The 17,500-nt window shown below is 38.4% G+C and overlaps 1 protein-coding gene across 1 annotated transcript in view; it reads left to right on the plus strand.

Moving 5' to 3' along the window:
- The window catches only part of IRAG2 (inositol 1,4,5-triphosphate receptor associated 2), a 74,361-nt gene that overhangs the window by 30,831 nt on the left and 26,030 nt on the right, over window positions 1-17,500 (plus strand). The window contains exons 17-23 of the mRNA XM_037144825.2: window positions 2,407-2,521; window positions 2,924-3,086; window positions 9,742-9,803; window positions 10,883-10,963; window positions 13,796-13,892; window positions 15,487-15,634; window positions 16,652-16,733. Of these exons, the coding sequence (XP_037000720.2) occupies window positions 2,407-2,521; window positions 2,924-3,086; window positions 9,742-9,803; window positions 10,883-10,963; window positions 13,796-13,892; window positions 15,487-15,634; window positions 16,652-16,733 (748 nt within the window). The remainder of the gene's footprint in view (window positions 1-2,406; window positions 2,522-2,923; window positions 3,087-9,741; window positions 9,804-10,882; window positions 10,964-13,795; window positions 13,893-15,486; window positions 15,635-16,651; window positions 16,734-17,500) is intronic.

Consider the following 17,500-nt stretch of genomic DNA (forward strand, 5'->3'; position numbering starts at 1 on the left):
GTATAAAGAAGATGTGATATATATATTTAATTATATATGAATACATATGAATATTACTTTATATATGAATATTCTTGCAATTTGTGATGACACGGATGGGCCTAAAGGGTGAAGTAAGTCAGCGAAAGACAAATGCTATATGACACAGGTGGCAAACTCAAGCCCGCGGGCTGAATCTGGCCTCCACCTTGTTTTATCCAGCCCGGCACCTGGTTTCTACCCAGCAGCAGTGCTGAGCTCTCACTTAACTGTTAAGGAGTCGTTGTTACATTTATACAGTCCTAAAATTACATTCGACCCTTTAAAGGCAACCACGAGGCTGATGTGGCCCCCAGTTAAAGTGAGTTTGACACCCCTACTACATGATTTCACTTATAAGTGGAATCTAAAACAAAACAAATGAATAAACAAAACAAAATACAAATAGATCCATAGCTATAGAGAACAAGCTGATGATTACCAAACTTGGGGGTGGGGAATTTAAAAAATGCCTAGTGAAAGAAACAAAAAATGAGTAGAGTACTTAAATAGGCATTTTTCCAAAGAAGGTATACAATTGGCCAACAGGTAAATGAAAAGATGCTCAAAATCAATAATCATCAAGGAAATGCAAATAAAAACCACAATGAGTCATTCATAATGATGAATGAATCACACCTGTTAGGAAGGGTATTATTTAAAACAAACAAACAAAGCCCCCAAAAGATACCAAGTGTTGACAAAGGAAATTGAAACTCTTGTATGCTGTTCATGGGGATGTAAAATGGTACATTTGCTATGTGGAAACAGTATGGATATTCTTTAAAAAATTAAAAATAGAACTACCATATGATCCAGCAATCACACTTCTGGGTATATATCCAAAATATTTCAAAGCACAATTTCAAAGAGCTATTTGCGCACCCATGTTCACTGCAGCATTATTCAGAATAGCCAAGACGTGGAAACAGCCTAAATGTTCATCAGAGGATGAGTGAATAAAGAAATATGGTATATACATACAATGAAATATTCAGCCTTAAAAAAGAAGAAAAGTTTGCTGCATGTGACAGAATGGATGAATCTAGAGGCCATTATGCTAAGTGAAATAAACCAGTTGTGAAAGGACAAATACTGAGTGATTACAGTTGAATGAGGTGTTAAAAATGATCAAACTCAGAAGCAGAGAGTAGAATGGTGGTTTCTGGGGTATAGGGAAGGAAAAAATGGGGAGTTGCAGTTCTTCAACAGGTATAGAGTTTTAGTTACACAGGACGGATAAGATATAGAAATCTGCTCTACAACGTTGTGCCTCTAGCTGACATGTAGACTTAGAAACACGTTAAGAGGGTAGATCTCATGGTAAATGTTTTCACCACAATTTAAGAATAGAAAAATCTGACTATAAGGGATTGAACAATCTTAGTAGAATATATGTTTAGATAGTTTCAGTTCTGTTTAAAGTTTTGTTTGCTGGTTTACTATAATGGTAACACATTCTGTAAGACCATCCTTGTCTCTCGTGTAGTCCTTTTTGTAACCCGGGCAGGATTTATGACAATGTGCAATGGGATTCTGTGTTAACATTTGAGAGGGACACAAAAGGGCTAAACCTGACAACATTTTCCTCACTGCTTTGAAACTCCCAATGTTCATCATTCCTTTGAGCTACGGTTCTTATTCAGGTCAAGTTGTCTCCACATAATAATTGGTATATTGATACATAGCATGTTCAAATCTCTTCAGTGATCAGAACATGAATGCATTTTTATGTATTTTGAGAATTAAGCCAGATCCAAAGGAAAGGCAACATGACAACACTAAGAAGTTTGGGGTGAGGAAGAAATGGAGAGGAAGGTCTCCAGGAAGGGAACATGCAGAGGAAATACTGGCAGGCAGCTTTCGCTGGTGCTTGGAAGCAGCCCTTCCTGTTCTCGTGGACATATTTCTGTCATGATTAACAACTTTTAAGTGGAAAGGCCAAGTTTCTTTTGAAACAAAACTCCTGTTTCTTTTTTTTTCCCTCCGTCACTTTTGTTTTTCTTTCCTTCTTTTTCTGAAAAAGCTAGCTGTGCTGTGTGAATAATACACTGGTCACCATTGTATTAGCTCCATCCTCTAAGCAATTGGCCACCAGTACAAAGTGCTATGAATGTAGCTTGTGGGGAACTGAATATTCCAACATAAAATAGGAAACTAAATGTCCTATCATAAAGCGAAGGTATCGGGCTGAGGGTTCAATATGATTGCTTCAATTAAAACTCTATATTGGTGAAGCATTTATAGCTATGTAAACACTTTCACTTTTTCCTCTGATCTCTGAGGAAGTGTATGAAGCCTGAATTTGTCGCAACTTCCAGGGGTGACTCTTAGTTGAAATGTCACTGACAGCTTGTGGTTTGGGCTTTTTTTTTTAAAAAACTGCAGACAGAAACAACTAGAAGCCCTTAAACAACTGCAAGAAGATGCTGTCAACCAGGAAGCCATCCTCAGGAAGAAGGTCCAAGAAGCCAGTCAATGGCAGAAGAATGCAGAGGAGAAGGTAGGGCAACATTTGACATTATATTTAGGGGAAGGCTTCTCAGATGTCCATAAAACCATGAAGTAAAAATGGAGAAGGAACAACAAAAAAAAACAAACCCCAAAGAGGAACTGTGAAGTTCAGTCCCTTGAGACTAGCAGTGAGCGGAGGAAGTAAAGGGGGCGTTGTAAGAGAGGTGGTGCCAGTGCTGCAGAAAGAGGCAACTTGACATATCAAGACACTCAGGGCTGTAGATAGAGCTCAGGCGTACAAACCCCATGCAAACACAGAACTGCAGAAGTTTGGTAGAGGCTTATCACTTCCCTGAGAAGAAAAGCACATTTTCAGCTTCCTGTGCACATTTTCAATTGCTTTCTTTCGTGGCCACACTGTGAAAATCCAGTATTAACTGTATACCTCCAGGTTGAGGATCGAGATGGCACAGCCCATTCTGCCAGTGAAAAAGCTAAGTCTTTGCTGCATAAATTAGAGGAAGCAATTTCGGAACAACTAAGTCTCCAGACTATAAATACTGAGCTAGTGAACACTTGCCAGACACTGGAGTGGAAGACAAGAAAACTGAACAGTGAGTAGCAAATATTTGTCGTGTCCCAATATCGGCCACTCTGAGATGTGGCAAGAGAACTCCAGCCATTTTTATAGATTACAGCTGCTGTGTTCTTAAGATATTTATGACAATGAAATCATTCCAGAAGGTGGTCTTATGGGCTTTCAGAGAGGTTTGCCTAGTAGCTAGCTAGATGGATTTAACCACTGACTTTCCTTGTTTGTTTATTACAAGCCAGAGTTGTCTGTGGCTGTTATTTCTTTAAAAATTAAATACAACATCTCTGTATCTGTAAAAGTAAACAAGGAAAAAAATCTTGTTCACATGGGATATTTGAGCCTGCAAATTTTTTTCTTATTCTACTCTGATTTTGTTGGCTAGTTTTTACTCATCATATGGTAGAAAACCCTGTGCCTCTCTGCTTTCTTTTTAGTAGTGATTTTAGGGTTGGGAAAAAAACTTAAGAATTTCATGTGTACCAACTATTAAGTAGGTATGGAAGTTCTTTTTAAACATGTTCTTAATGTATATATTTTGCTTTACAAATTAGAATATTTTCCATTTTTCTGTATTACCTAAAAATGGGTGTTTACGAAGGATATAGGTGAGAAGGCAACTGTCAAATTATAGATGTCAGATTATTTATAGGCCTATTTTATTCTAGAACCATAAAAAATGAAGCTTACGTATTTGGCAACTTACTAGACAACCGCGTTTGTTCAGCCAGCTTCTTGTTCTAGCAACATAAATGTTCTTTTAATAGAAATCTATCAGCTTGAATAGTAAACAACCAAACACAAGGTTAAGGCAAACCAGAGATGAAATTTTTCAGACCTGTGTTTGATTTGGATTTATGGCACCCTTTCTACTGGTATCTGAGGGGCTGTGTAAGTGCTTAAAGGAACTGGCTAGCTCTGAAATAGCAGTGGTTATTCAACCTTTTATTATTTGTTTTAAATCTCATAGAACTCATGAGCTTTTAATCACTCTAACTATTGGATTGCTTTGTTTCACCTCGTCACACAATGTAAGGCATACTTTAGATGACATAATCTACCTGTTATTTTATTTTTGCTCAGAGGGCCTGAGAGAAGGTTCCCGTATGATTAGAAGTGTTCTTGTTGAGACGTGAATAAAAACCAAATTTAGTTTATGGTGTATTTTCTTTGGACACTGTGCTTAGAGGACTGCTTTTTTTGTTCAGTTAAATTTGCCTTTTGATTGAATCAATACTACATCTTCCATAGTTTTATAAAACTAAGAATGTATCTCTATTCCACACCCCCTGTGATTTCTTCTTTGAAGAGTCAACTTTCATAACTTCTCCCAAAATGTAAATTCCTGATATTATGAACTTGCTCTTGTCTTCACAGTTTGTCCTCAGGAGATAATTGGTCCAAATATTATTGAAAGTATTAAAATATTTAACCCAGCTGCCCTAGGTTGAGTGCATGCATTTTTTTTTCTGGCTCGACAAAGTAGGGTGGATGCCTCCTTTCTGTCCCTAGTTGCTCACACGCTGCCTGGCTTTATGACCTCCTGTACTTATAATTGTACTTTTCCTACATAAAAAAGGCAAGTATGTCAAGCTTTTGCTCTGATCACCATTTGCTTCTGAAGCTCTTCCCAGTAATACCCTTAAAAATCAGCCTTTGCAAGAAGAGAAAATTTAGCTGGCAGATATTTTGGATATGTGCTAAATAGCAGACTTTTTAGATAGGCTGTGAATAAAGGTCACTGAGGGAAGACAGTTGTCACACACACATCCTGACCTATTCCTCCACCATGACTGCCACCACACGCCGAATGAGTTTTGAGTCAGACATTTGAGTTCTGAGTCAGAAAATTAAAATGCTAAAATCCATTTAGTTCTTCTGAAACTCTCAGGTTAGCTTAATTAATTCATTAAGTATTTAAGGCAATTTACTTTCTGCTATATCTAAGAAAGGCTCATTGGCAAAGTGTGTGGGGATGTAGTTGTTTTGTTCAAAGGTCTGGGTCAATGACTATTCACAAGCTGGAACTAGGCAGCTGTTTGTGACATTTGAGCAGAAATTCAGATCTTACTTATTCAGATGCTGAGTAAGTAATATTGTTCAAGTTTCCAATTACCACCAGGACTGGATGGTTCATGACATAATTAATGTATATGTTTGCCTCCAGGAACCGTGCATTAGAACTGCTGAAGTTTTTGAACGGTTACTTACATATTTTCTTTCTTCTGCTTCTTACCTTCTAAATGTCTTGTTAGCAAAGGCAATACTAGATGTATAAATCAATATTTGCTTTAAAAACATATTTAAAATAAAACTTTTAAGTCTAGGGTGTACATTCTGCATACAAAGTTGAACTGAATGTATATGAAACATAAACTAATTGATGTAATCCAAACTATAAGCCCTTTACTATTCATCCTTTTTTTTGGCCTATTTGATATGAAATTATCATTGAGTCACTCACTTACTGAACTGTGAGAGAATTACCTTTAGAAACCATGAATATTTCCTTGGGGAGAAAACCTAAGAGCCTTCTGTAATCTTAACTCCTTATTGGAACATAGTGTCTATATATGAACTTTGTAGCCGAGAGAAGGCTTTCATTTGGGTGATCTCACTGGAAACTCTTCTAGCGTGCTATTTTTAGTGTGGAGGTCATGACATATAGGACAGACAACAGCGTTAACAGCTTTGAGGACGGGTTCAAGGTGAGAGCCACATGTCCTGAACAGTCAGTTTACAAGAAGGAAGTGAGACAAGAAAGGGGGATTTGGGTGGTTGAGACTCAAAAATAGATGTTGAAGTGAGGACCAAGGAGAAAACCAAAGTAAACATAACTTGCTCAACACCTCTGATGGGATGGGGGCCTAAATTTTCCCAGATGAAGGATGCAGGTATGGATGAAACCATCTAGGAGGCAGTATAGCTTAAGGATTAAGAGCATGGGATTTGAAGTTAAACCTATGGTTTGATTATAAGTCTGCGAAAGAACAGCTGGGTAGAGTTGGGCAAATCACTTTACCTCTCTAAGCCTCAGTACCCTCTTCTAGAAAGTGCAGTAGTTGTCGCTTTATAAATACTGTGACAAATGCAAAACAGTACTTGGCTATTCTTAGTACCTACAGACGGTTCTGCTAGAGTATGTTTCTATCACATGAATTGCCTCATTCATGAGTGGCAAATGGGTAATGACATGTTAGTTTAATATGGAAGTTACATTATCTTCTTCATAATTTTCCTGGGAATAGAATTGGGTTGGAAGGAATAGAACTATAACCTTCCCTGGCTGCCGACAGGCAGCTGGAGCCCTTTCAGCTGCGCTTTAAGAAAATTAAAAACGAGTGTCTGCACCTGGGCCTTGCTCCCCAGAGAAGCACCGCCCAGCCTTGCAGGGTTCTGGCTTGCGGCAGACTGTGCTACCTCCTGCATGCTTGTCAGCAGCCCCGCTGCCTCAGAGTCTCACTGCCATCTGCATTGTCTTTGCACCCCACCAGCACCTCCACTTCAAGTGTCAACAGCTTTTACACTCTTCCGGTTTTGTGTGGTTCTAGTATCCTGTGAGGTAGCCTTTAGCCATTTTAACATGCATGTCTCGGTGATCCAAATGTCTTCCTAGGTATAATAATTTAGTAACTGTTTGTTAGTGCTCTGGTTTCTACCCGCCTCTATTTAAGTCACAAGCAATGTTATTTTTGTTCATGTTATAGTTTTAAAATTACTTTTATTGATGGACAATTAGCATACCATACAATTTTCAGATCTTAGTGATACTGTGCAATCAATTCGACAAATGCAAATTAGGAACACAGAACTAAAACCCCAGACACGTCCCTTGTGCTCTTTCCCAGTCAGTGCCTCATCCCACCTCCACCACAAGGAGCAAACACTGGTCTGATCTCTGTCATTGATGGTTGAGTTTAGCCTGTTCTAGAACTGAGTTATACAGTATGTGCTGTGTGTGTGTGTGTGTGTGTATGTGTGTGTATGTGTGTGTGTGTGTGTGTGACTTCCTTCCCTCAGGATAGTGTGTATCTATGTTGTGTTTATCAGTGGTTATGCCCTTTTCATGGTTGAGTTGTATTTCGTTGCTTCAACAGTCCACCATTTCATCATCTTTTTTCCTACTGGACATCTAAATTACTTACAGTTTGGGGTTGTTACAGAGAAAGCTGCTGTGAATACCCGTGCTTGGGTCTTTGAGCGGACAGACATTTTTATTTAGCCTAGGATAAACGTCTAGGAGCAGAGCTGTAGATCATTGTGTAGTCGTAACTCTAACTTTTTAAGCAACTGCCGAGCAGCTTTCCATAGTGTGTGTGGCGTTTCACACTCCCACCAGCCGTGTGTGGGAGTGCCAGGTGCTCCGCAGCTCCAACATTTGGTGGAGTGAATCAAAAGACTGACATTTTCACCGCTCTTCCCGGTATCTCATTGTGATTTCCCTCTGTTATGCTGATTGGCTACTCTTCGTGAAATATCTAAGTCTTTTTGCCCATTTTCAAAGTAGGCCATTTGTCCTTTTTTTATTGTCACAAGATTTCCTTAAATAATTCGTATGCAAGTCCTTTAGCAGATACATGCCTTGTGAATTATTTTCTCTGTCTTCGGTTTTCAGTGAACCCTGCTATTTTTAATGCACAATTTTATAGAGCATAAGGTAACACATATACTTTGTTATAAAAATCCATACTCCCTGAAAGTCAACCATCATGGATAGCTGAAATTATTGTAGCTCTAATATTATGGTTTTGATTTTCAACAGTCATTTGTGAGCCTTTGTATAAAAGCCTCATTGCACCGTCATTCGGAAAACCACTTTATCTCAGCTTCCTCCAAAAGCAATGTATCTAAGACACCTGGTCCCATCCTACATCACAGATGGCAACAGCAGGGGATAGAGTGGCCTTTTTTTTTTCTTGCTTCCATGCGAAACCTAAATGTCCTAGAGACATGGCAGGTCCAGCTCCAAACACATAAAAAAAGAATGCAAAGGTGAATGCAAATTACGGTCATAAGCCAGCTTATTTTCCCTTACGAAACATATGGAAATGGTTGCTGCACATTGCACAAAACATCTGTTGAAATAAGGTTTACAATTTGAATGTTTTGAGATGGACTATTTCTAAAACCCAAGATTGCCCTGTAGGAAAGCAGATGGGCAATTTAGACAGTCTTATACTAACTCGTTATTTCTTCTGAAACACAAGCTTAATTTGGAAACTCAGAGAAGTGTTTTGGAGTTATACAACCTTCAGAAACATGTTTCTGGCAACATTTGAAAGCTTTGTTGCTGTTGCTTAGATGTAGGTTAGGAGGAGGATGGGACCCTATTTCTTAATACAGTTAACAGAGAGAATTTTTTTTTAAATTGAATCTTTACTAGAGTTCTAAGTATTAGAAAATTTTAAAAATGTAAATTACTTATGTTCAAATATTTTTTAAAATATATACTTTCCTTTTAGTGCAGCTGGTAACACTATCTCAAGCTTAGCTGAGAAATGAGTTTCACAAAAAATATTCCTATGAAATAGAATTTTACATGCATAAATTTCTCCATAATTAATACTTTTTAAGCCTTTTTCCCCCTGAAAAACTCAAATTAGATTATGTATATATTTTCACATATATTAGCATCATTTTCATGGTTCAGAATTTCTTCAAGCCATTGAGATACCAAACAGCTGGTATTTAAGAAACACCATATTTCTATGTTTTGGACACCAGAGTATCTGCTGTTAATTTTCCTGGCTGTTAGTGATTTAAAAAATCATGGCAGGTATTCATATGCCTCCATAACAGAGCTTTGTACCCTCATTTAATTTTTGTTTTTAATCATCTGGGGCCTGAGAAAATAGTCAGCTTGTGAAAATTATGTGTGCATTCAGAACCCACTTTCTGAGTGAAAATGTTAGGATGTCCCACATGAAGAAAGGGCATGGATATCACCATCTATTTAGGTTGTTCAAAAGCTTGGGCCTATTTTGTGGTTCTTGGTTATATTTTGAAAGGGTACGGATTGTCAAATAAGTAATATGTTACTATGTAGCTCACAGAGTTAAATAGGCATTATTTTTCCATTTCCATTATTCCAGAGATGAGAATTGGAAAGTTACTGGGAAGTAGGTTTTAGTTAAGTAGAAAGACACATATTTTTATTTTCACAAAAGAGTATAGTGAATTAAGCACTGTCCTGTGAGTCTGATCTCAGCTCCATGAATAAGCAGTTATTATTTAAATCCTCTGGGTATCAGTGTTCTCGAGCTCTCAGGCTGCTTGTAGGATTCTGGGATTTTAAGCCTGTACTTCAAGGGCTCCCATCCCTGTAGCTCAAGCACAGGCTTATTGGAGAGATGAGTTCCATATCAGTAGGGTACCTCCAAGGTGAATTCCCATTTGAAGACTGAATAATTCTGAGACTCACTTCTACATCACAATTCACTTGCATCTATCAAAGTTAAGTTTAAATACCCAAGGGTGGTCATGATTTTGCTGTCCAGCCAGCTTTGTCCTCCTGCTTCTTTGTTTTCACCAGTCCTGAGTTGAGTATGTCAGTCTCAGAAGTCACTGTTTTCTCTCTCCTCTCCTCAGGCCCCTCATGTAAAGCTGTTATAAGTTTATGAAATAAGTTAAGGGAAAAGGAATGTTCACATTAAGCTGACTACAAATTCTCTTTACAGCAACGATCAAGTCAGTAAGAAAGAAGTTCATTAAAGGGCGACTCCATGGCTTGTTATTTCAGGTAAAACATATATATGTGTGTGTGTTTAGTGTGGAGATGATGTCCTAATTATGTAAGGTGTTGAAGCTAATTTACAGTGGATAATATTTCAATCATAAAATTAAATAACCAATTTAGAAGGAAATGCTCTGCTGGACTTTGTTCTCATAGGCACTGACAATGAGGGGAGAACTCACATTAATGAATGGTTTGTTGAAGACATTACATCTTTCACAGAGGAAGCATTTCAGAATTTACTCTGTCTGTGTGTAATAGACATAGACATTACTGTGGCCAGTTTGCTGTCTCTGGCACCTCCTTTCTGATCACCTTGAATGTGGACTCTTGAACAGGCTCGGACAGTGACTACCTCTTTTATCTCCTATTTGAAATAACCTCTCGACACCTGTCTGTGTATCTAAAAATATCTGTGGTTGAATTTAATGTATTTCTTTTCCTTATGACCCTTGGTGAATTTCTTCTTTTTATTCACAAGTAAAAAACATAAGGAACAGCAGGGTTGGCACTGGAGGAGGAAAGAGGGAGGGTGCTATTTGCAAGTATCTGTTTTCTGGGCATAATGTAGGCACATCTGGTTAAGTAAGGAAAAAAATCATGTGGAAGATTAAGCTAGGCAGGGTTCCTACAAAGCCCCCTGCAATAAGTTGAACTAGAAAAACTTCCATATCTATATATGTTTTAATCATTTTAAGAACACCTGTAAAATTTTCTATTATAATATAACTGAGAGATATGTAGCTACCTCTTGGACTCAGGCCACGATTTTATTGCTATAAAATTTGGCAGGCACCATTTTTACTATTCTGAGTTATGTCTCCAACAAGCTTCTTTGGCCTCTGCCTAAAGACTTCAGTGACCAGTCAGTTTTCTATTCTTAATCTTTGGCCTTTATTCCTTTCGTAAGAGGGAAAATGGCAATGACAAATAATGACAAACTTGTTTCCTTAAAGTAGAACACAGGATAAAGAACTGGTCACTTTTACACACCTCAGGTAGCATCATTTCTTCCCTTAAGTATTGTATCTCTGACTCTTTTATCATTCTGTCCTTGACTGCACTGCTTACTTTTCTCATGACAGAGATGTTTAGATGAGGAATTTCCGCACTATGATCCCTTGTCCTGCAGAGATACAATTCAACAACATCTTCAAGAACAACAGGTAAGTTTAAGTTCTTGAAGTGATTTGAGTGTGAATCGATTGCTTTGCCAAATGAGAAAGTTAAGTCCAGTATGTATTAGTAGCCTTAGAACTCTACATTGCTCTTCTTTGAGAGATTATCAGATGAAGCAAATGGATTACTGTTTACTTACTTTTATCGTTCACAATAACACAACCCTGGTAGACCCTAAGAAATGTTAATATTTTTAAAAAAACTTAAATTTATTTTTAGAAAGAAGGGAAGGAGGGAGAAAAACATCATTATGTGAGACAAACAACTATCAGTTGCCTCTCTCTCCAAACTGAGGACCTGGCCTGCAAGCCGCGTATGTGTCCTGATCAGGAACTAAACCGATGAATTTGCACTTTGTGGGATAGATAATGCCTGACACATGAGCCACAGCAGTCAGGGCAATATTTAAAATTTTTTCCTTCCTTTTTATTTTTTAAATATATTTTATTGATTATACAATTATGGTTGTCCCATTTTTTCCCTTTTCCCACTCTACCCAGTAGGTACCCTCATTCCCTCCAGCAATCCCCCAGTTAGTTCATGTTCATGAGTCTTGCATATAAGTTCTTTAGCCACTCCCCTACCTATACAGTTCTTAACATCATGTCTATTTTATACCTACCAACCGGCGCCTAGTAATTCCTGCACCTTTACCCCTATTGACCCTCTTCCCCCTCCCAGCTGATAGCCCTCCAAATGATCTCCAGATCTATGATTCTGTTCCTGTTCTGCTTATTTGTTTACCTTGTTATTTGGATTCAATTATTGAGAGGTGTGAATGTATTGCCATTTTAATGTGCATTGTTTTGATCTTTTTTCTTAAATAATTCTCTTTAGCATGTCATATAGTACTGGCTTGGTGAGAATAAACATCAGTTTTACCTTATCTAGGAAGCATTTTATATGCCCTTCAATTCTAAGTGATAGCTTTGCTGGATAGAGTAATCTGGGTTGTATGTCCTTGCTTTTCATCACTTTGAATACTTCTTGCCAGTCCCTTCTAGCCTGCAAAGTGTCTTTTGAGAAATCAGCTGATAGTCCTTTGTAGGTAACTGTCAGTTTTTCTCTTGATACTTTTAAGATTCTCTCTCTATCTTTAACCTTTGCCATTTTAATTATAATATGTCTTGGTGTGGTCCTCTTTAGGTCCGACTTGTTTGGGACTCTGTGCCTCCTGGACTTGTAAGTCCGTTTCCCTCATCAAATTAGGGAAGTTTTATTTTATTATTTTTTCAAATAAATTTTTAATTTCTTGCTCTTCCTTTTCTCTTTCTGGCACCCCTATGATTTGGATGTTGGTGCATTTAAAGATGTCACAGAGATTCCTAAGCCTATCCTTGTTTTTTTAAATTCTTTTTTCTTGCTGCTGTTCTGATTGAATGCTTTCTTTTTTCTTGTGTTCTAAATCATTTCATTCTCGGCTTCATCCTCCCACTGTTGGTTCCCTATAGATTTGTCTTTATTTCACTTAATGCAACCTTCATTTCTGCCTGCATCTTTTTTATGCCACTGAATTACCCAATGAGTTTCTGGAGCATCCTGATAACCAGTGTTTTGAACTGTGCATCTAATGAGTTGCTTATCTCCATTTCACTTAGTTATTATTCTGGAGTTTTGCTCTGTTCTTTTATTTGGGCCATATTTCTTTGTCTCCTCATTTTGGCAGCCTCCCTGTGCTTGTTTCCGTGTATTGGGTAGAGCTGCTTTGACTCCCCAGCTTAGTAGTGCGGCCTATTATAGAAAAGGCACCTGTTAAGTTGTACCTGGGATGGAACCATAGGTAATCACCAGGGCTGGACAACCTGTGCCACTACTCTGTTGCTCTGTGTGGGGGAGGACTCACAGAGGGGACAATGCTGCTGCCTGGGCTCTGGAGTTTGGCCCAGAGGAAGCTGTCTCCTAGCACCTACACTTCACTTTCTCCCTGAATGCCACTGGTGCCCTTCCAGCTGTTGCTTTGTTGCTGAATCCCAGAGGGGGTGGCTCTGCATGAGTTCTAACTGTGCTACAGGCCCTATAAGAAGAGTCTCTTGAGAATCCCACAGTTTCTTCCGCCACCCCAATCCCCACTGGTTTTTACAGCCAGAAGTTATGGGGACTTATCTTCTTGGAGCTGGAACCTTGGGCAGGTTGTCTGGCCTAGGGCTGGGGTCTCTCACTCCCGAGATTTCCATCCCAATTCTTATCCCCACACAGGGGTGTGGGACTGCCTGTGTCTGTCTCCTCACCTCTCTGCGCCTCTCTGCGTGTCCGCCCTGAGTCTCTTACCTGTCTGAATGACTATGGCTTTTTAAAACCCTTATGTTTTGGACTTCCACATAGCTCACATTTCTGGCAACTCTGGGTGGTATATGGTTTGTAGTCTAGTTGTATTTTTTGCTATAGTTGTATGTGGAAGCAAGGTGTGTTTACCTATGTCTCCATCTTGACTACCATTTTCCAATATTTAAAAATTTTTGATTGCAGTATTAAGAAGAAGAAGAATAACATATCTAAGCCTTCTCCTCACCCAGTCCTCTTTCCTCAGAGTATTTGTTTATATGAAAGATTTGCTTTACTGGGAATTGATGATGTTATCATTTTGTTAAATTATTGAACTGTGATTTTTAATAACAATTGTACTTTATGCACAGAGATACCTTTTGATCAAAGGCATGAAAGCTTTGTTATATGGCATCCTTAATTTTTTTACCAACCTCTTTCTTGCAAGGTTATTTGAGATGAGTGATATTGTACGATTGGAGATGAAGAGAGTTGATTATAAAATATGTCATGTTACACCACTTCAAATAGCTAGTACTACTTGACTTTCTTTTCAGAAGCTGTGTTTCCATAAACAGTGTAGTACTCAAGAACCAAGAATACATCAGACACCCCTGACCTTCACACATACATGCCGGTACTCACCTCTGCTGGGTAAGCCTGGATAGCCCCTCTCCTATACCTTATCAGACATATCTGGGTTAAGGTTCTTTTCAAAGGGAAAATAATTAATGACTATTTTATTTGTATAGGAAGAGTTATTGAGTACTTGGATATTTATCCTTGAATTCAGCCAATCAGCTTATGTTTGAACACCTACTCTATGAAAGGCACTGTGTTATGTATAACAGAAAATAAGTCCTAAAATAACTCAGAGATTATTGGGCTCAGAGCAGTCTCTAAAAAAGAAATGAGAATTGAACCAGGCCTTGAAAGGTGGGTTGCATTTGGAAAAGTAGAACTCATGAGAAAACTATTCTAACTGGGGAAAATGAAAATGAGGGGGAAAATAACCAATCCTAGAAGGATGCAAAAGCCCCAAGTGTTAGAAGAGTCAAAGATGGACGAGTCACTTTGGAAAAAGAGGAGTTGGGTTGGGATTCGCAGAATTTAGTGTGGAGCAGGTGGTGGGTCACATGGTGGGCCACTGCTCAATGCGAGGCTGAAGATAACGAGCTTTATCTTAGGGAATTGCTCGAAGCAGTGACATCTCTCATCACAACTCAGATGTGTCTGAAAGCAAAAGTTAATGGCTGACTTGGAAATGACCCAAGGAATGGGATGATTATCAAAATAAATTTAAGAGTGAATGAAAAGGAAGAGTGATTTATGGATCGTTTCAGCTACAGAAGGGAAAACTGCCTTCACTACCAATGACGATAGCTCAGTGACTTAAAGAGATGATTTTACTCCCACTAACTCAGTGACAACAGCAACATAATAACTACGATGGCACTGCTGTGTGCCTGGCACCATGCTTTGCTTTTAACATGTTTATTAACTCATTTAACCCTCACCACATCCCTACAACTTCCCATTTTAAAGATAAGGGATCCTGAGTTAGTGATTAGCCTAAGCTCACTTATCACTTTATAGGTAAGTAAATGGAGACTCCAGGTGGTTTAGCTATTTGTCCAAAAGTACAAAACTAGTATGTGACAGAGCCAGAATTTGAACTAAAAATCTGTGATTGATGCAAAGCCTAGGTTTGTTCCTTCTTCCTATAATCATTAAAACAAACAAAAACAGTTTGGTACTCCGACATGTTCCCATCGCAGCATAGAAAACAACGTGACTGTTTTCCTTCAGGGATGGTCAGTTGTTTCTGTAAAGGGCCAGAGAGTAAACATGTCAGGTGTTGCTGGTGTAGCACAGAAGCACCGGGGGACAATGCTAAATAAATCAGTGTAGGCAGGTTTCAATAAAACTTTATTTACAAAAACAGATTTTGCCCTCTTGTTGCAGGTTGTTAACCCCTCTACCTACTCAGTAGGCAAGAGTTTCCTGTCCCTACCTCAACCTCTTCCTCTCTACTTTAAAAATAAAACAAAACACAACCTTTAGCATTTCTGCCCTATATTACTAGGCATCAAGGGAGGGGAAGGTTATGTTAAAATGTTAATAGAAATGAATTGACATTTCTATTAACTCTGCTTTTTCAGACATAATCCAATCTCTCAAGAGAAACAGAAAACATATAAATTAGTGTAAACCAAAAGTAAATTTCTGTTTTTATTCATTTCTACAGATGCCTTGCATCTGGATAGTCTCACCCCGATTCCACAACCATCACTGACACCGTTTTCATGTATAGCTAATGGAATCCATGCTTCATGCAAAAGGCCCAAATATGGAAAAATAGAGGATGGTGCTTTGGATGTGACTAGAACACACAAGTAAGTTTTGGGGGGTTTGTTGTTTTTCCTTTTTATTGAATTTATTGGGGTGACACTGGTTAACAAAATTATAGAGGTGTCAGGTACAGAATTCTACAACACATCACCTATACACTGTAACAATGCACTGTGTGCTCACCACCCCAAGTCTAGTCTCCTTCCATCACTATTAACTCCCCCATGTCCTCCCCCACTTCTCCTCACCCCCTATCTCTCCCTCCCCACAATCACCAGCCTGTTGTAAGTTAAAAGGGAAAAATATACCTACCCTTCTCTTCATGGGTGGCCTATTCCCATTGCCTAAACTTTTAATCAGTTATATTTTTATATCCTGAGATAATAACATCTTTATTGTACAAATTCTCCAACTTTCTAAACAATCACAGTTTTAGTACAAAAAAAAAGTCTCTCTAGTTTTCTTGAAGTGCAGTTTTCTTACTCTTTTGATTTTCATAATATCCATTTGGAAATGTGAGAGACATATTAGGCTACCTGAAATGTTTCTCAGTTTTTAGAAATATACTATATACTGCTAAGTTAACTCACTCAGAAAAGTTTTGATCATACTGCACATCTATCTGTTCCTTTGCACTCAGCATTCTCAAGCCTTTGGCAATCCACATCTGCCCTCACACTCATCCTCCCCTGAAACTCAACTGCACTCATGCACCATTCTCAGTAAACAGACTGATCTTCCCTAGGAAAAGTTCAGAAATGTCAGTGGAGTTTATGAGCACTCTCCACGCCAGTGAAATTTCCGTTCTGTATTGAGGATGAGGAAGCAAGGCTTTGAATTGCAAATTCTTCATTTTCATTTTTTGGCTTGATTCTCTGGACTTTGTAACCTCTCTCCACATAATGGAGCTCTCTCGCATTACGCCTTACTTAATCCATGAATCCATAGAATGTAATTAGCAGTTTGGTAAAGCTGGGTAGGAGAACTATGTTGTAGTTGGGTATCTGCTGAAATTTGCAATTTTTCCACTTGTAGTAAGGAACTTTACTTTCTGTTGCTAGGTTCCCAGGACCTACAACTGGCCCCCACCCAGGAACAGATCTTTCCAGTTGCATCAAGATGAATGATGACCTAAGTATGGGAGTGAGTATGAGAGTATATTTTAAACTTTTTTTAGAATTACCATATCCTGGTGCTCTTCTATGGATATTTTTTTAAAAAAACTGGTGACTTAAGTTACATGAATATTTTCATCCTCATAAGTGGATGGTGTTTCTAACCCCTGCATTGTTCAAGGGTCAGCTGGATTATGGATACTTGTATAGCAAATATGAGTCTTATACCACAGAATGCAAATGCATAAGAAATGTCAACCTTTGATGACAGGAAATTAAAATTCAGTCATTTTGGGTTATCTACCTCCTCTGTTGTATAAACTCAAAGATAAATAACCAAAAGAAGATTTTGATGAAGAGTACTGAACTTTTTGTTTGCGAGGAAGGCTGGTTTGAGACTTAAACTCACTAATGACTTTAAGATGTCTTAAGTCGAATTAACTGACTCTCTAGGAATTAAGCTCAAGCCTAGTTCTTTGAGGTGATGGTACTTTTTAAAAAATCATAAAGTAGGGCAGTGCCTGGAGGGTATCCTTTGCTGAAGTGAAGTGCTAATGGTACTTTTCCACCCAAGAAGAGAGTAACACTAAAGGTCACTCAGGCAGCTCCCCACATCATGAAGCTGTGTCTTGAGCTCCTTCTGTGGTCTATAGTCTGAACCTGAGCCTCATGAGCTTCTCAGTCAAATGGAGCAGACGGTTCTATTTCAGGAGATGGCAGTCCATCCTTCTTCCTTTTTTAAAAACAGCTTTATCGAGATATAATTTATATATCAAACAATTCATCAATTTTAAT

The sequence above is a fragment of the Artibeus jamaicensis genome, unplaced genomic scaffold (assembly GCF_021234435.1).
Source record: "Artibeus jamaicensis isolate MK-2021 breed Jamaican fruit bat unplaced genomic scaffold, CSHL_Jam_final contig_233, whole genome shotgun sequence".
Taxonomy (NCBI): Eukaryota; Metazoa; Chordata; class Mammalia; order Chiroptera; family Phyllostomidae; genus Artibeus; species Artibeus jamaicensis.